The sequence below is a fragment of the Canis lupus genome, chromosome 9 (assembly GCF_003254725.2).
Source record: "Canis lupus dingo isolate Sandy chromosome 9, ASM325472v2, whole genome shotgun sequence".
Classification (NCBI taxonomy): Eukaryota; Metazoa; Chordata; class Mammalia; order Carnivora; family Canidae; genus Canis; species Canis lupus.
This window is the reverse complement of record NC_064251.1, coordinates 16,572,933-16,593,234: the sequence shown is the minus strand read 5'-3', so window position 1 is coordinate 16,593,234 and position 20,302 is coordinate 16,572,933. Positions and strand designations below refer to the sequence as shown.

Sequence of the window (20,302 nt, the reverse complement as noted above, 5' to 3'; positions counted from 1 at the left end):
TAAATTTGAAGAAAATACTGAGTTTTCCAGGCTACATATAAACCAAACATAAATGCCCATGCTGATAATTTCCAGGAGCTAGATAAACAAGCTCGCCTACAGAGAAAAAGCTTGAATTCTCGCAGAACTTGAATCCAGAACCAGCTTGGGGACAGCCCAGCCCCCGCGCCAGATGCTCTCAGGCACCTTCCCCACATTTCAGCGGGTCCAGAAGCAGAAGGGTGAAAAGGCTAAAAGGCCCTAACTGGGCAAGCAGCAGCTGGCAAAGAGAAGCAGGGCTAAGGGATTAAAACATCAAAGGCCTTGCTACAAAGTCCGAGGCAAAAGGTCAGCTGTGACAAGACGTGCACAACAAGCCCCTGAGTAAACCGCCCGCGGCTCCGCACTCGGTCGAGGTACACCCCGAGGTACACCCTCGCGAGACCCGCAGCCCGCGCTCAAGATGGCGCCGCCGCCCCGCCCTCGTGTCCGCAGCCGCGGAGCCGGCGCATGCTCTGCGGGGAGGGGGCGCCGGGGGACGCGGCCGGGGGCGCGCGCGCGTGCGCGCGCGGCTTCACGGCGGCTGCGCGCCTGCGCGAGGGCGGGCGACGGGCGCGCGCGCGCGCGGCGGGGGCGGGCTCTCCTGAGCGCCCAGCTGTAGCCGCCAAGCCGGACGTGTCCGCGAAGATGGCGGGCCGGGTGAGTGGCGGCCCCGGAGCTGCGGCTCGAGGCGAGGGCGCCGGGCTCGCGGGCGCTCGGAGGTCCCGACGGCCCGAGGGGGAGGGGGAGTGAGTCCGAGCAGATGGGGGGTCCGGGGGGGCGGCCAGCCAGAGGAGGGCTTGAGGGTGAGAAGGGGGAGCGGTGGCAGGGGATTAGCCTCAGAAACTCCATCCGCCCGAGGAAGCTCGAGGGGAGCTGCGCCCCTCACCACCCTGGGTCTCCTGGGTCTCCTCTGCTGCTCGCGTTCTGTCCCCCGGGGCTTGTTATCCGCGTCCCCCAAGCCAGCCGCAGGGTTGCGGCGGTCCCAGCCCCGTCGGACGGGCTCTGGGGGCGTCGCACCCCCCTAGCCAGAGCTTATTAGGTGCAGCCGCGGGGATAACTGCGGGGGATCCGTCGGCTGCGTGGGGGCGAGGGCTGTGGAAGGACCCTTAGGAACCCATTTCTGCTGCTTTAGAGTGTGAAAGGTCTTGGGAAAGGAAGGAGGAGGTGCAAATGACTTGTGGCGTTAGACCTGAGCCTGGCTGGGGGACCTGTCACCGTCGGAACAGGCAGGAGTGTCCTCAGCTTGGAGTGGGGATGCGTTTGGGGTGTCGCGTTTTGTTTTTGTGAATGACAGTCGCTTTGAATGTAGTAGGGTATATTGTAGTTTCAGGATTTTAAATTTCACTTCCTCCTTTAGCTTCTTAAAATCGCGGTGTAGTATGGGTTTGGCGAGGGCTGGTTCGGTGCGGTGCTGCAGTGTGCGTTGAGCTAAAAGCTCTCTCTGAGGGATGGATCTTGCCCAGAGATTACACTGGTCATAAACGTAGGGACATTAACTGCGTCACTAGGGGATAAGGATGTGCTTGGCCGATTTATTTATACTGGAAGACTTGAACAAGTTTGCATAAATTTATGCGTGCATGTGGATGTCCTATCTAAATGGCATTGAAAGTCGTGAAATTATGGAGTGAGAAGACACCTTAAAGGTCATTTAATTTGACCTCTTCCTCTTCCCCATAGCCTCTCCTTTAATCTATGGCTACTCTCTCTCTACTCATGTTTCAGAGTCTCTTTTTTCCCCCACCCAAGGAACCCCACTCCTATGTATTCACCTTTTCCCTCTTAACATACTTAATCTTCTTCCATTTTAAGAGAAACCCTCCCTCCACCTTCACAGCTGTCTCCTTTTCTCTTCCCATTTTTTCAGCTAGAAATTTTGATGGAGTTGTGTACATTTACTGTCTTCCATTTGCTTACCACCTATTCAGCCCACTGAGGTCTGATTGCTGGCCGTATCAGTCCACTGAAACGAGTTCCTAAACTTAATTGACATTTTTCTTTTTTTTTTCTTTTAAGATTTCTTTTCTTTTATTTCTTTATTTTCTTTCTTTCTTTTTTTTTTCTTTTTGAGAGAGAGAGCCCGAGCACACGGGGGGGGGGGGGGGGGGGGCGCAGACGGAGAGAAGGGGTAGAAGGAGAGGAAGGCAGAGGGAGAGGGAGAAGCAGGCTCCTCCCTGAGCAGGGAGCCTGACCTGGGACCCGATCCCAGGACCCTGAGATCCTGACCCCAGCAGAAGGCAGACACTCAACCAGCTGAGCCACTCAAGCACCCTTAATTGACATTTTTCATTCTTTGAGTTGATGTCTCCACAGCATTTGACATTGACCATTTCATGAAAACGCTCTTCCCATGGCTTCTGTGCAGCCTTGCTTGTTTTCACTCCTACCTCTCTTTTGCAGACTCACCCTCCTCTACCCTGTTATTCAGTGCAGATATTCCTCAAGGCTCTCTTCTCTGTTTTCTCTTCAGGCAATCGCTTCTAAGCCTGTAGCTTCAATTACCATCCATATGCCAATGGTTCTCAATATTTTACTCCCAGTCCACACCTATCCTTTAAGTTCCAGATCAATGTCAGACTTCCTATGTAAAATCAAGGCACCTCAAACTCTACTGTTCACATCTAAACCCATGATCTTAGCCCACCTAATTAGTACTTTTCCTGTTTTCTATTTCAGTGAATGGCATCACCGTGCATCCACTTATATAGTCTGAAAACCAGTGTGGGTTGGAAAGGTGGTTGTGGTGGTGGTCATGGTCATCCTTTCTTCTTTTTTACCACATCCTCTGTCCCTCCAGTAAAATTCATCACTGAGTTCTGTTCCACCCAACTCCACCCCTTTGCAAAAAGGGTATTATTAGGGCTGAAGAATCTGGCTTGGGCATTGCTGCTTTTTTTTGGCGGTGGGGGGGGGAGGGCATTGCTGCTTTAAGCTATAACCAAATAATCCACTGAACTGGTCATGTGGGTTCTGTCATTTTAATATCCTCTTTTTTTTTTTAAAGATTCTTATTATTTATTTATGAGACATACACATACAGAGAGAGAGAGAGAGAGAATGAATGAGGCAGAGACATAGGCAGAGGGAGAAGCAGGCTTCTTGCAGGGAGCCTGATGCGGTACTCGATCCTGGATCCCTGGATCACCCCCTGAGCTGAAGGCAGATGCTCAACCACTGAGCCGCCCAGGAGTTCCTGTCATTTTAATATCCTAAAAAGTATCTTCAATCTGTCCACCTCTCTGTATCTTCATTTCCACCACATTTTCTCAAACTACCATAATTTGTGGTTTGGACTACTTCAGGAAGCTCACTAGAGGTCTCTTTACAGCATTTTCCACATTGATTGTTTCTTCCCATGCCTGTTGGCTGCTTAAACCCCTACCTCAATAGTATCGGGTTAATTTGGGGAGAAGATGAAATCCAAACTGGGCCTTTAAGGCCTTTTGTGGTTCTACTTCTGCTACTCTGTACTCACTGCCCTACTCTCTGTGCTCAGGTTATATAAGCCATTCAGTTCCTTGAACTTTAGTAGTTTCTCTTACCACAAGGTCTTTGCATGTGCTGTTTCCCTTCTTTGTGATGTTCTGTTCCTAACCATTTACCTCCTACTCATAGATCACTCATCTATTGAAGGGAAGCCTGTTCTGATCCCACATAAGTCATAATCCTTTGTTAAATGTTCTTGAAGAGCTGTATTCCTTTCCTTAGAGATTTATTTGTTATTTTAAATTTATCCGTGTGGTTATTTGCCTTGATCATTTATCTTCCATGAAAGAAGAGACCATGTTCATTTCCTCATTATCATCACTGGTGCTTTGCATATTGCCTAGGATCTAAGTACCCAGTACATTTTTGTTTAAAATGAAGCTAATTTAATCTCTGAATACTGTAGCAGTAGAAGGTGCATCACTATTAAAGCTAGCCCAATTTAGTGTCATATTAGAAAGGTCTTTTTTATGTGGAGTACCATGTAATTTTTAGCTGTTTAGAGCTATATATATTTTTTAAAGATTTTATTTATTTATTCATGAGAGACACAGAGAGGAGAGAAAGAGAGAGGCAGAGACACAGGCAGAGGGAAAAGCAGGCTCCATGCAGGGAGCCCGATGTGGGACTCCATCCCGGGTCTCCAGGATCACGCCCTGGGCTGCAGGCGGCGCTAAACCGTTGAGCCACCCGGGCTGCCCTGTTTAGAGCTGTATTGAACTAGACACAGTTCCTTTTCTGTATGATAGGTCCTCATATATTTGAAGACAGGTTACATATTCTCTCAGATTTTCTCTTTTGCAATTTAAACATTCCCAATTTGTCTAACATTCTGTATTCCAAACCCTTTATCATTTAGGTTACCTTATTTTGGAAAAGCTGTTTGCCAATATTTCTTCTAAAATGTGTCCCCAGTGGAACACCGTGATTAGTGAAGGATATGCTGAACACTTGTTCTCTTGAGCTAGACATTACCATTATTAATACAGGGTAAAGTTGTATTCTCTTTTTTTCCTGCAGTAAATCACATTCTTGGCTCATAATGAGCTTATAGTCAATTAAAACTCTTGTATTCTTTTAAAATTGGCTCCCCCACCCCATTCTATGTATTGTGCATTTTTATTTATTTATTTATTTTTTATTTATTTTTTTATTATTATTATTTTATTTATTTATTTGTGATAGTCACAGAGAGAGAAAGAGAGAGGCAGAGACACAGGCAGAGGGAGAAGCAGGCTCCATGCACCGGGAGCCCGATGTGGGATTCGATCCCGGGTCTCCAGGATCGCGCCCTGGGCCAAAGGCAGGTGCTAAACCGCTGAGCCACCCAGGGATCCCTGTATTGTGCATTTTTAAAGTTAAATCTAAGTGTAAAACCCTATATTTATCTCCTTTACAATTTTTTTTTTTTTTTTTAAGGTCAGGGCCTATCTGCTACTTGTTCAAGGTCTTCTTAATTCTCAATTCTTTCATGTTATACAACCTGGTAGTGCTGTCTGCTGGTTTTGTTTTCTCCTGTAGGTTTAAAATTATGACTTCTGTGTCTACATTCAAGTTATTGATCAAAAGGAGATAAAATGGATCAGAAATAGCCCTTGATCATGCTAATGGGGACCTTCCTCTAGACTGATACACATCAGTATACTTTGGGTACCATTACTTAAATACAAACATATCTCATTTAATCTTGACAAAACCACCCTGCAAGCTAGGTAGTATTAATATTGTTTTATTCAGAGATAAGAGCTTGTTAATTTGCTAGGTTCACAACTAACTAGCAGTGTCAGGATATGAATTCCAGCTCATTTTGATACTATTACCTGCTTCACCAACTTAGTTACAAGGGTATAGAGAAGAGAAGATTTACCTTACCTAGAACTTTTAGAGGTTGCTGCCAAAGTTTAATTTTCAAAAACTACCTTCTGTTTTTTGGAAAATCTGAACACCTTTGGCCCGTCCCTGATTGTCCTATTTTTCCCGATAACTATAATTTCCTAGTAACTACTCACTAAAGTTTAACAAATAGAGTTAGCCTTGTTGTAATGCTTTTCCAATGAGTTCTGAATCCCTTTTTTGTGGGAGAAAAGCTATTTTGAATTATTGCTTTTGGTTAGTTTAATTTTGGCATTCTAATGTCTTGTATATGGTATTTATATTGTGTAATTGAAGGAGACTTTTTCATTGTGTCATTATATCACATGTATCATTGGTAGCATTTGTAACCTGTATATCTTGTCCTTTGCTTTTTCTGGGCAAAATAGATCATCGTGTTTAGTTCATCTGGGAAATTGGCTGAATAAAAAAAATGTGTGATATTATTCAGTAAATAACATCTACATCATGAGAATTTGATTAATTCCTAAAATATCTTTAAGGTTCTAATCTAAAAAGCAGAGAACCTGAAAGAAAATAATTTTTGTCATTCTCTTCTTTAGTGTATTTATTGTATAAGAAAATGGAATTGTAAGTTGGATACATTTTATAATAAATGATAAATTTATTTAAACTTACTTGATTACCTTTGGCCTTTCAAAAAGATTGAATTAGGTAATAAGTATTCTTGGCTGTCTTAAATTTTTGCTGGCAATAAAATAGATTCTATAGTTCTAATTCTTATGCTTACATTGAATACAGACTCTTATTTAGAAAAAACTCCACATACAGTTGGCTACCACTGCCCCAGGCTTCAACACTATCTATCTATCTATCTATCTATCTATCTATCTATCTATCTATCTATCAGAACTTTTATGCTAACAGCTTCTCTGGAATCCTAGAATCAGAAGTAGAGGAAAGAAAGAATCTGAAATACAGCCTTAATAGTTTAGGAGAGCTGACTCTAAGTATGGAGAAACTCTTTAATAAAGTTGCTCTCTTTGGTGTTGCTTTTTGGGCCCCTAAACCACCAGCACCATCTGGTTATCAAAAAGAAAAGAAGAAAGGCTTTCCATGTTGTATGAACTTTTTTGTACTCTATCATTTAAAATTACCAGAAATCTCAATTACTGGAGATTCAGCAGTCCTTTTCGAAAATATACATACAGTCATGCAAATAAAGACAATGGATTAGTTTCTTCATAAATTCTTATACCTAGCTGAGGTAATTTGTTGTGAAGAAATAGGAATAAGATGATATTAAATAGGAATCTAAGGGAGAGAACTCTCTTAGGAGTTGAATGAGATGTACAAAGATGTTAGAGGTCAAATTTACCTAATCTCACATTTTGATAAGGGCAGGCCAGTATATTTAGTATCAGTATATTGATGAAACTTTTTTTTTTTTTTATGATAGTCATACAGAGAGAGAGAGAGAGAGAGGCAGAGACACAGGCAGAGACACAGGCAGAGGGAGAAGCAGGCTCCATGCACCGGGAGCCCGACGTGGGATTCAATCCCAGGTCTCCAAGATCGCACCCTGGGCCAAAGGCAGGCGCCAAACCACTGCGCCACCCAGGGATCCCTGATGAAACTTTTGTAACCTAATCTAGAAACCTAGCCATTTATTTATTTAATTTGAAAGATTTTATTTGAGAGAGAGCAAGCACGTGCCTGCATGAACAAGAGTGGGGAAGGGCAGAAAGGGAGAGTGAAGGAGAGGGAGAAAGAATCTGAAGCAGATTCTTAGGAGCTGGAGGCCCGGCTCTATTCTACTACTGTGTGAGATCATGAGATCATGACCTGAGTGGAAACCAAGAGTCATGATGCTCAAACAACTAAGCCATCCATGCACCCCAATAAACTTAGCCATTTATAAGATTTTTGTGCGTAAATGACATCTTTACCAAATAATCAACCTTCAGGTAGTTTGGGGCACAGGTTGTGAATTGGGGATAGTTTATGTGTAATACCACTAGTCCAAACAGATAATACAGAATGTTTTGTAGTCTTGTTTCCTAAAATCAGAGGTCTGCTGTCCAAAGCATATCAACTTTCTGCAATCTTATATGCAGTAGTTATTGTTTTTGTATGTTACTTTACTGTAAATTTTATTTGCTTTTTAAAAAATATTTGAGACAGAGAGAGCACACACAAACAGGAGTGGCAGAGGGAGAGGGAGAAGCAGACTCCCCGCTGAGCAGAGCCTTGGGCTTGCTGGAGCTTGATCCTAGAATCCTGGCTGGGATCATGACCTGAGCTGAAGGCAGACACTTAACCAACTGAGCCACCCAAGCACCTCTTTAGTGGAGATATTAAAAAGTATCTTCAAATGCAAATACGTTTTAGAAAGTAAAATTGAACTCTTTGTAACACCGTTAAATAGCTTCTTTTTGAAACAAAAGGAATTTATGCTTAAAATGGATGTGTTCTTTTTTCAAGTATTTAAAACAAGGTGCAACAGTATAAGGTGAAACTATACTATTGTACTGTTGAAAATTCTTGAATTGGCAGAACAGTGTGAACCTTTGAAAACACTTGCATTGGCAATATACTAGACAGGTGCTATACTGCAATTCTTAAGGGTCCATACTCTAGGTATGGTATCTTAGGTAAAAATCTTTTAATGTGATCCTTGCTTACACTTCAGTATTAATACTCTTGAATGGGCTCTGAGGCCTACATTATGCTGTCTTCAGTTTCCTAGTGATTTAATGTCATAATTTCCAATCTATTTTTTTTTTTTAATATTTCACTTATTTACTTGAGAGAGAAAGTGAGAGAGAGAGAAAAAAAAAAAAAAAAGAGAATGAGGAGCGTTAGGGGCAGAGAAAGAAGCAGATTCCCCACCCAGCAGGGACTTGACCTGGGTCTGGATCTTGGCACTTCAGGATCATGACCTGAGCTAAAGGCAGATGTTCGACCGACTGAACCACCCAGGCACCCCTCCAACTTATTTTTTATGATGGAAACTATTCCTTACTTGACTATAATTATTTCTAGAAGCTCTATGCATTAAAACAAGTATAATTTATATATACTCTAAGAGATTTTAAGCATGGGGTGCCTAGTTGGCTCACTCAGAAGAGCATGCAACTCTTGATCTTGGGATTATGAGTTGAGTTGGGTATAGAGATTACTTAAAAAAAAAAAAAAAAGAAAAAAAGCCCAGCCCTGGTGGCTCAGCGGTTTAGCGCCGCCTTCAGCCCAGGACATGAGCCTGAAGACCGGAGATAGAGTCCCACGTCAGGCATCCCAAGTCCAGCTCCCTGCATGGAGCCTGCTTCTCCCTCTGCCTTGTGTGTGTGTGTGTGTCTCTCTCTGTCTCTCATGAATAAATAAATAAAATCTTAAAAAAAAAAGAAATCTTAAAAAAAAAATTTCAAGCAAGTACAGCAAATAGCATAACATATATCCATATGCTTAGCACCCAGATTTAAGTGTTAACATATTGTGGTATTTGTTTCAGAACTTTAATTTTTAGAAATAAAACATTACAGATTCAATTGAATCTCTTTTGTATCTCCTTTTAAATATATTTTTTTAATTTTTATTTATTTATGATAGTCACAGAGAGAGAAAGAGAGGCAGAGACACAGGCAGAGAGAAGCAGGCTCCATGCACCGGGAGCCCGACGTGGGAATCGATCCTGGTTCTCCAGGATCGCGCCCTAGGCCAAAGGCAGGCGCCAAACCGCTGCGCCACCCAGGGATCCCTGTATCTCCTTTTGATTCCACTAACCTTTCCCAGAAATAACCACTATTCTAAAGTTAGTATAGATCCTTTTTTTCACGTTTATGTATCTTTGCGCTCATAGGTAATATACTGTTTTGTGTTTTTTAAAAATATATATACTGGTGTCATACTGTATATTTCCTTTTGCAAACTGCATTTTAAAAATTTAAAATGGCATTTGAAATTTAGCCATGTTGATATATAGAGAGCTAGTTAATTCTGTTTGATTACTAGGTAGTATCCTATTTTGTGAATATACCACAATTCTCTGTTTCCTTATCTGAGGATAATTTAAGTGGCTTCTAATTTTATTTTTTCTGGAGTACACATTCCTCTATATGTCTCTTTACGTATATATGTAAGAGTTTCTTTAGGATATATGTCTAAAATATGTATCCTGTTGCTACATAGAATTGGTGGGTGATGAGTTACCTTTGTCTTCACCTAGTTATACCAGTTTGTACTCTTGCCAGCAGTGTATGAGTGCCCGTTACACGTCTTTTCCAGCACTTAACATACAGACATTTTAGTTTTTACAATATGATATAATCTTATTGTTTAAGTTTGCATTTTTTCCCTAATTACTAGTGAGATTGAGCAATTTTTTTTATTGGTCATTGGGATTTCCTCTTCTGTGACTCACCTTTGTATATCCTTTGCCTGCTGTTACCTTTTGGCTGTTAGCATTTTTTTAAAAAATTGATTTGTATGGTTTTCCTTTTGAGGGGAGTAAGGTATGCTTTGGAATCTGGTTCTTATTTAGTTGTAAATAGCCTCTCCCAGACAGTGGTGATCTTTTCATGTTTACAGAGTTTTAGATTTAAATTTTATTATAGCTATAATTACTCACTTTACCTTTATGATTATTGTGTTTGGGTATTTTAAAAGAAATCTTTTTTTTAAGATTTTAAAATTTATTTTAGAGAGAGAGCAGGGGAAGGGCAGAGGGAAAGAAAAAGAGAGAATCCTGAAGCCGACTTCCCACTGATCTTGGAGCCTGACGGGCTCAGTCCCAGTACCCTAAGATCATGACCTGAGCCGACACCAAGAATGGGCTGTCCAATGGTCTGAGCCATGTAGATGCTGCAAAAGAAATCTTTACCTGTCTTCAAAAGGATTTTCTTCTAAAAGGTTTAAAATTTTGGTTTTTACATTTTGGTATTTAATTCATCTGGAATTTATTTTTGTGTTTGGTGTGAATTCGGAAGCTAATTTTGTTTTTTCCATATGTATAGCCAGTTGTCCCAATATCATTTATTGAGTCCATCCTTTTTCCCCACTGATTTTTAATGCTATCTCTGTTTTATAACCACCCAAGTCTGGACTCTTCTGTGGTTCATCTTTTGTTTGTCTATATATGTACCAATACCCCTGTCTTAATTAAGAGATGTAGGGGTGCCTGGGTGGTGCAATTAAGTGTCTGCCTTACACTCAGATCATGATCTCAGGGTCCTGGGATCAAGCCCCATGTCAGGCTCCCCACTTAGCAGAGAGTCTGCTTCTTACTCTCTCTCTCCCCTGTGCTCTGTCTCTCTGTCTCTCTCTCAAATAAATAAAATCTTTGAAAAAAAAGCTTTAATATTAAACATTATATGTTTTGTAGTAATTGTATTATTTATGTTATATATATTATATGATAGCTTTAAAATTATTCTTGCTGTATTCTGAAATTATTCTTGCTCCCTCATTTTTTTTTAATTTGGAATTTCTTGGCCCTTTTCCATATGAAAGTAATCTCTTCTTTTAAAAGATATCTTTATCTTTAAATTTAAATTTATCTTTATTGGGGTGCCTAACTGGCTTAGTCAGTAAAGCATGAGACTCAATCTCTGGGTCATGAATTCAAGCCTCATGTTAGGTGTAGAGATTACCTAAAAATAAAAAATCTTTAGGAAAAAAATTATCTTTATTGCTATTGATTTAACCTACATTTTTTCCTCATGCTTTACAAGGGCAGATAAAAGATAATTTCAATAAAATTTAGCTGAATTACTCTAAAAAGCTGATTTTCTTTTCCTTTTTTTTTTTTTGACATTAGGCCAAATAGTACTAATAATTTATCACAACTTTGTGCTCTATAGATCTGAAATCAAATGAATTAGCACCAGCTGTTTATGAGTAATGCAGGGTATTTTGGTCCTTTGCTAAATTCAGAGTGAAGTGCTAAAGTTTTTACGTGTTTTGCACTAGCCATATAGATCTTTGGTAATGGAGAAAACGTGAAAATTGTTAAAGTAAGAAATAAGTTGTCATTTTTGAAACCCAATAATTCACTTATTTTTAAAATACCTAAATAATAAAGAGTGTCTTAGGGTTTTGCTGGTAGATTTTTAAGTATTGCAAAGTGTTTTTTGTGTTATATGCATATGAACAGACATTTTCTTACTTGGTTGACAAGTAACAAAAATAGCAATTATCACTGATTCTGGATCTTCCAAAGAACATCATTGTGGGGGAATTAAAAATATTTAGTTGTCCTAGTTACTTTTCTCCTAGAGAATAATATTGACATTTTGTGAGATGATAGAAGATGTGATTCTCACTGTTTAAAACAGGCCCGGTGTGGAGGTATTACTTAGTGAATGTTAAGTGAATGGATGAATGTTTATTTCTAAATACCTTAATAAATTATCATTTTGGACAATGTAGTTTGAATTTTAATGTTACATTCTTTGCCAGCCTATTGAATACTGTACCGCTGTTTATTCTGTTATTCAGATCATTAATAATGTGGCATAGATCTAAATTTAAATAGCTGCTGGATTTCATGTTAGTCTTTTTTCTCCATATGCGGATATTGAGTCTGATTACTGTTTTTTGTATATAAAGCCTCCCAATCACTTTACTACTTATCAAGCATCAAAATAAACTCAATTGTGTTTATCAGGTTAAATGATGAAATGGCCTTGGAGCATCATTGAAGCCTCTTTTTCATATTTCTGTTGTAGAAAGAAAGGAACGTATTGGTATTTCTGTTTTATGAAATTTATTTCTCTTTACTTAATACAGTGATTTTCCAAGTGGAATCTGCAGACCAGCTTCATGCCCAGTGTTTAAAAAATGTTTTTTAAAAACCACAATGAAGGGCAGCCCTGGTGGCTCAGCGGTTTAGTGTTGCCTTCAGCCCAGGGCATGATCCTGGAGACCTGGGATCGAGTCCCACGTTGGGCTCCCTGCAATGGAGCCTGCTTCTCCCTCTGCCTATGTCTCTGCCTCTCTCTCTCTCTGCACCTCTCATGAATAAATAAATAAAATCTTAAAAAAAAAACAACAACAACCAACAATGAGGTACCACTTCAGACCCAGTTTGGCCATTCTTCAAAAAGTTAAACAGAGGGCAGCCCTGGTGGCTCAGCGGTTTAACACCGCCTTCAGCCCAGGGCGTCATCCTGGAGACCCGGGATCGAGTCCCATGTCAAGCTCCCTGCATGAAGCCTGCTTCTCCCTCTGTCTGTGTCTCTGCCTTTCTCTCTCTCTGTGTTTCTCATGAATAAATAAATAAAATCTTAAAAAAAAAAGTTAAACAATGACTCAGTAATTTTACTCCTAGGTATATAACCAAGTGAGTTGAAAGTATATACTTATATATATAAACTTGTTACATGGATGTTCATAGCATTATTTATAATTGCCAAAAAGTAGAAATAACCCAGTGTCTATCAGCTGCTGAATAGATAAATAAATGTGGTCTGTTCATACAGTGTGAATGAATGATCTAGTCACATGCTACGATATAGAAAATCTTGATGACATTATGCCTAGTGAAAGAAGACAGTCACACAAAGTTGACAGATTTTATTGTTATATGAAATGTCCAGAATAGGAAAATCCATAGAGACTGTTAAACTAGTGGTTATCAGAAGGTAAAGAGTGGGGAGAATTAGGACTATTAATTGTACTTAATTTCTTTTTGGAGTTTTCTGGAAATTATATGGAGTTAATGGTGATGATTGCACAACATACTGAATATAGTACAAACCACTGAAGTGCACACTTTAAAAATGAATTGTATGTTATATGAAATTCTCTTAGTCTATTTGGGCTGCTACAATAAAATACCAGAGACTGGGTAACTTTATTTTTTTATTTTTATTTATTTTTATTTTTATTTTATTTTATTTATTTATGATAGGCACACAGTCAGAGAGAGAGAGGCAGAGACATAGGCAGAGGGAGAAGCAGGCTCCATGCACCGGGAGCCCGACGTGGGATTTGATCCCGGTTCTCCAGGATCGCACCCTGGGCCAAAGACAGGCGCTAAACCGCTGCGCCAGCCAGGGATCCCACTGGGTAACTTTAAACAACAGAAATTTATTTCTCACAGTTGTGAAGGCTAGAAGTCCAAGATTGGGTTGTCAACATGGTTGAAGTTAAACAATGGAATATTGTGATCCTTGAAGGTGATGAAATGAAACTGTATTATGTGCTTGAATTATATTGAAGGTACCTATAGGAATGAAAATATGCAATCTTCAGCTTATTCACCTTAAAATTAGAATTTTTTTCTCTTTTAAGTATGCAGTATTCAGAATGAATCACGTTAAAAAATTATTTAGCGAGAAGTAATTTTCTTGCATTGTGAGAAACTAAAGCAGTAGCTAGAGTGAGGTAGTTACAGTTGACCTTTAAAGGACAAGGGGGTTAGGGACATTGACTCCCTGTGCAGTTGAAATTCCACTTAGAGAGGATGCCTGGGTGGCTTAGTGGTTGAGCATCTGCCTTTGGCTTAGGATGTGATCCCAGGGTTCTGGGATTGAGTTCTGCATTGGGCTCCCCACAGGGAGTCTGCTTCTCCCTCTGCCTATGTCTCTGCTTCTCTCATGAATAAATAAATAAAATCTTAAAAAATTTTTTGACTCCCCAAAATCTTAACTACTAATATTCTACAGCTACCAGAAGCCTTATTGATAAATGGTTGAATAACACTTACTTTGTGTGCTGTATGTATTATATACTATATTTTTAACAATGAATTAAGCTGGAGAAAAAATGTGAAGAGAATCATAAGGGCGGCACCTAGCTGGCTCAGTTGGTAGCATGTGACTCTAGAGGTTGTGAATTTGAGCCTCATGTTGGGCAAAGAGTTTATTTGATTAAAACAAATATGTGTGTGTGTGTGTGTGTATATATATATATGTATATATATATGGAAAATACATTTATTTTTTTTGGAAAATATATTTATTATACTGTAATATATTTATCAAAAAAACTGCATAGAAGTGGAGTTCAAATCCATGTAGTTCAAGGGGTCAACTGTAATACTGGATTTTGATAATAAAGAATTGTGAGCTGGAATGCTTACAGGAATGTAAAGCTCTTAAATAGTGCCTAGCACTTAATAAATCTCCCAAAACATACTATCTATTGTTATTAACACTCCTCCCTCACCACCACCAGATGGATAGTTAGTTGTCTCAACACCATTACTGAATAATTTCCTCCACTGATTCCCAGTCTTGTATATTAAGTTCTTCTGTATATCTGTTCTTTTTTTTTTTTTTAAGATTTATTTATTTATTCACGTGAGACAGGGAGGCAGAGACATAGGCAGAGGGAGAAGCAGGCTCCTCGCAGGAAGCCCAATGTGGGACTTGATCCCAGATCCTGGGATCACGCCCTGAGCCAAAGGCAGATGCCCAACCGCTGAGCCACCCAGGCGTCCTTGTGTATCTGTTCTTATTTCTGGGTTGGTGGTTTTACTCCATTGAACTGTTTGTTTTTGCGCAATACCATCTTGTTTTAATTACTGTGCATAGCATGTTTTGATATCTAGTAGGGCCATTTCCCCTTATTCTTCCTAAAAGTTTTCTTGGCTAGTTTAATAAATTAAAACATTCCCTCCCATTTCCTCTACTATATTTTACTTGGCAGTTACAGTTTAGATTGAATATATGAATGACCCATTGGGATTCTGCTTATAATTACATTACATTTATAGGTTAATTTGGAGTTGATGATATCCTTACAATATTGAGTCATTGCATACAATAACATCATATTTCTTTACATTTATTTGGGTATTCTTTTATGTATTTGCATTGGTTTTCTTCATGAGGGTCTTATGCATTTTTGCTAAACTTTTCTGGTACTTTAAAGATTTTTTAAAAATTTTATTAATTTATTCATGAGAGACACAGAGAGAAAGGCAGAGATATAAGCAGAGGCAGATGCAGGGCTCCAATCCTAGGACCCCGGGATCGTGACCTGAGCCAAAGGCAGACCACTCAACCACTGTGTGCCCACCCAGGTGTCCCAAACAGTTTTTGTTTCTGTTGTACTTGGAACCTTGTTGTCTATTTCCTATTTATAGCACTTTTTGGTTGTATGTATTTATCTGCTTAGAAAGGCATTAATTTTCTTCAACTCTGTAGATATATCTCCAAAAGTTTTAAAATTCAACAAATATTTATTGAGTCTCTGTCATGTGCTAGATATCGTTACAGGTACTTCTCCAAATTCTTAAGTAATTTTTAAGACATTGACGAACTTTCCCAAAGTAATGCAGTCTTGGAGAGGAAATTATTTATTCACAGTGCCAAAGACTCAGTTAACTGACTATGATTTAGTGCTCATTTAGATACTGTCATTGGTTAACCTGCCCAATATAAATAAATCTTTAACTTTATATTTATCAAATGGTTCTGTTTCAAACCATATTTTACAGCTTCTTACTGAGTTTGCTAGAAGTGCTCTTATTTACAGAAATCCTTGTCACACTGTTATCAAAGAAAATTAGATTTAACCAACATTATTTTATTATGAAGAAAACACAAAGGATGAGACAGTGTCTTACATGTCATGCATAATGACAACGACCTTTATTAAGCATGTTCTTTGAGTTATTTTCCTAATGTGCATGTTCATAACTGTCTATACAGAAGCAGACAGAGGTTTAAAATGAAATGCCATCAGTTAACTTTAAAGATTTATTTATTTATTTGAGAGAGGAAGAGCCTAAGTGAGAGTGAGCACGAGCAGGGGGAGGCACAGAGGGGGGAAGAGAGAGAGAGAGAGAGAATCTCAAGTAGACTCTTTGCTGAGTGTGGAGTCTAATGCAGGGCTGGATCTCATGGCCCTGAGACTATGACTTAAGCCAGAATCAAGAGTTGGACGCTTAACTGACTGAGCCACCCAGGCACCTCACCATCAATGAACTTTATTTATTTTTTTAAAAAAATTTTATTTATTTATTCATGACAGACACAGAGAGAGAGAGGCAGAGACACAGGCAGAGGGAGAAGCAGGCTCCATGCAGGGAACCTGACGTGGGACTCAATCCTGGGTCTCCAGGATCAGGCCCTAGGCTGAAGGCGGTGCTAAACCGCTCAGCCACTGGGGCTACTCCATCAATGAACTTTAAAACAAAAATTTTAATTTGGTAAAATTGGAAAATGCAGGAAAAAAAGATGAAATGAAATCACTCATAGTTCCGTTATCCAGTCATAGTTGTTTTTTTTTTTTTTTTAAAGATTTTATTTATTTATTCATGATAGTCACAGAGAGAGAGAGAGAGGCAGAGACACAGGCAGAGGGAGAAGCAGGCTCCATGCACCGGGAGCCCGATGTGGGATTCGATCCCGGGTCTCCAGGATCGCGCCCTGGGCCAAAGGCAGGCGCCAAACCGCTGCACCACCCAGGGATCCCCCCATAGTTGTTTTTTATATTTTGGTGCATTTCCATTAAGTTGATTTGCTATACTTTTTATATAATATCCAGTGAACTCTTATGTTGCATTTGGTTTCTTTTCCTCATTATTATGTTTTTTTAAAATTTTTAATTTATTTATTTATGATAGCCACACACACAGAGAGAGAGAGAGAGGCAGAGACCCAGGCAGAGGGAGAAGCAGGCTCCATGCACTGGGAGCCCGATGTGGGATTCGATCCTGGGTCTCCAGGATCGCACCCTGGGCCAAAGGCAGGCACCAAACCGCTGCGCCACCCAGGGATCCCGTCATTATTATGTTTTTGAAGTTTATGTCTATAGTTTCTTTTTAATTTCTGGTTAGTATTCCATTGTATGGCTGTACTACAATTTGTTTATCCGTTCATGTGTTGGTAGGCACTTGTGTTGCTTTCTACTTTTTGTCTATTATGAATAAAGCTTCTGTGAGCATCTGTGTACGAATGTAGCTATATGCTTTCATCTGAATAAAAAGCTAAGTATAGACTTCCTGGATCACGTTAACTTTATAAGAAACTATATTATGTTTTTGCCAGCATTTAAATATTATCAGCCTTTTACATTTTTCTCTGGGGTTCCCCCACAAAAAACCAAAATGGGAACTTGCTTTTTTCTTTTTCAATGTAAATCTGTAAAGGAATTTTAAGGCCCTTAGGGATGTCAGGAGATTCATTTATGTGAATAGTTATTGGTCTGAAATGGATAAGGTGAAAGTATCCCTACAGGCTCTTTGAGAGATAATTTTAGGACATACAAGTTTAATTTATTTCTATCCCATCCTGTGTAGGCTCATGTGACTTCAGAATTTTAATAGAAATTATTAGAGGAGTTTATAGCACAGAGTGATTCCATAGGACTGAAGACAGGTATTACTGATGGACTTTCTCACATTATTCTAGATGAGCCCTGTCCAATGAAACTTTCCACAGTGATAGCTACTAACTGCATGTGGCACTTGAAAGGTGGCTAGTGAAACTAACGGATGAAATTTTTAATTGTGTCTAATTTTCATTTTAATAGCCATATCTGTCTAGTGGTTACTCTAGATTTGATCTAGACCAGTGCAGTTCTAAAATGTTATTTTCCAGCAAAGATCATCTGACAAGAAATAATTCAATGAGACTTGTCAGTGAAGCTGGCTCTGGGCAAGTTCATGTTCTCCGTCCTACTTCCCTTTCCTGTGGGGGATTTGTGTGTCTCTAGAGAGTTGTAACCAAGGTCTCAAGCACTTCAGAGGAAGAACCCATGGATTCATGAGTGTTGCAATTAGGGTAGGGGCAGTTATTTGGTGATGAGCTCTTCTAGTTAGGTATTACACTCTTTTTTTTTTTTTTCTTTTTCTTTTGCCCTATTAAATTGTTTGGTAAACAATATAACATATATTTTAATACTCTAGTTCTTAAAGTAGACCTTTGGACAGAAGTATGCTATTTAAATTTGAAAACCATATAACATTGCCCAGAGAAATTCTGGTTCAATCCTTCCAATTTTTTTTTTGATGAAGAGGAGCAAATTCTTTCTGCATTTTTAACAGCTTTCAAGTAATGATATAATTACTTCTGCTAAAGTTTCCATTAAAGATTTATCGAGATTTCTGTTCTTTTGAGGTAGCGATGAATTGTTAATTTCTTACATTTCAAATTGTTAGTGAAAACATTTTATAGCCTTTAGATGGTTAAATGTTCTAGGAACCCAGATAACTGAACTTATATAATATTGCTTACCAGTGTAGTATTTTCATTTCATAATAGCTGCATGGTTGTAGAAGCTGAGTTTTTATTATTGTTTCCTAGAGGCAAGGTCAGTTTTAGAAAAATTGTGGAATTTTCCCTTGCCATTACTGTGGTAAATAAACAGCTACTATTTATAGGAATTGATATTTTGATGAGAAGATGAGATACCCTGCTTGGCTTATAATAAAAACACAGATGCTTTTAGATTCCAGTAGGGAGGCCTTTTACAGCATCTGTTTTAGTTGGCTAGTCAGAAGACTTCTACAGAGTTTTTCACCTTCTTTTGAAGGACAACAAGTTTACAAATGAAAAGCTTAACTTACCATTTTGTAAGCTTTTTTTTATATTACTTTGGCTATATCAGTTCTGTGTAATTTTGAACTGTTAGATAATTTATTTCATATCACCTCCCAAGTAACCTTGAAATGTGCTTTATGCACATGTCCTTTGAACTATTTATTCTGCAGTTAGGTTTGTATTGATCCATAAGTTCATTTATTCAGCAGATATTTGATGAACACTCGCTGTGTACCAAGCCCTATACTAGTCCTGGGGAACCCCAGATATAAGTAAGATATAGTCTTAGTCCTTGAAAAGCTTAAGGTGTTTTATGCCATGCAAACATGTAAACAGACAATAAAAATACAGTCAGGAGCTTTCATTTGAGGTTTATTGTATCAGTTTACTGGAGAGGGAAATGTGTCTAGGAAGGTCTTCTAGAAAAAGTAATGTCTTGAGCTGAGAATTGTTTAAATGATTAGGAGTTAGCTAGGCAAGAGGCTCAGCATTCGGGGAGAGAGAAGAATATACAAAGAAGAAGCTTATAGGTGAGAGAGACCCCAGGATGGGTGGGAAATTTAAGTTTGGTACACTTTTGTCAGATGGTATTCAAACTAACCATACTATCTCATTTATAGTGCAGACTTATGATTCAGACTTTATTTACTTCATGTTCTAAATAAGTGATTTCCAAGCATTTTATGAATCCCATAAGTAAAACATGTTTTTGGTCATGTATCTCCAAAATATCTACATATTTATTTGTAAGTGACATACTAATAGTTTATATGCATAGTAAAACATATACAAAATGAGATTAAAAGGATGAACTAAAGATGAAAAATATTCTTTTTATTTTATTAAAAATATAAAAATCAAAATTCTGTTTCACTATTTTTTATAATCTTGTCTTAATATTTTGTGAGATAACAATTTTGAGGTCTGTTTTCTAAATGTAGGTAATTTTGATGCTTGGATTATTTGCAAATCCTTTTTTTTTTTTTTTTTTTTTAAGATTTATTTATTTATTTATTTATCATAGAGAGAGAGAGAAAGAGAGAGAGAGAGGCAGAGACACAGGAGGAGGGAGAAGCAGGCTTCATGCCGGGAGCCCGACGTGGGACTCGATCCCGGGACTCCAGGATTGCGCCCTGGGCCAAAGGCAGGCGCTAAACCGCTGAGCCACCCAGGGATCCCCAATTATTTGCAAATCCTTCTGTTGCACACAGCCCACTTTAGGAATCACTGCTCTAACTGGGATAACTATATTGAAACTAGTCTTTTAGTTAAAATCAAAGCAAAAGGTAATTTTTGCTCTGTACATTTGTATTTGGGAGGCAAATTTAAGAAGAATCAGCTTTGGCTTGAGGTTTAAAGAATTGAGTACTTTAGTCAAAAACTGCATGTCATGACTACAAAGGTCGTATTTCACTAACTTGGAAACCCTAGAGAATGGTGGAAGGGTTATCAGTTAAGTAGGTTATATG

General features: G+C 38.9%; 1 protein-coding gene across 3 annotated transcripts in view; it reads left to right on the top strand.

Annotated features, from left to right (window-relative positions):
- Positions 1–558: 558 nt before the first annotated feature.
- NSF (N-ethylmaleimide sensitive factor, vesicle fusing ATPase) overlaps positions 559–20,302 on the top strand; it is a 145,029-nt gene continuing 125,285 nt past the window's right edge. For 2 of the 3 annotated variants that reach the window (XM_035721208.2, XM_049114627.1), the window contains exon 1: positions 559–678. In XM_035721208.2, coding sequence (XP_035577101.1) covers positions 667–678 — 12 coding nt within the window. In that variant the 5' untranslated portion in view covers positions 559–666. Of the gene's footprint in view, positions 679–13,270; positions 13,408–20,302 lie in introns of those variants that run through there. The other variant, XM_049114628.1, reaches the window with a different exon arrangement.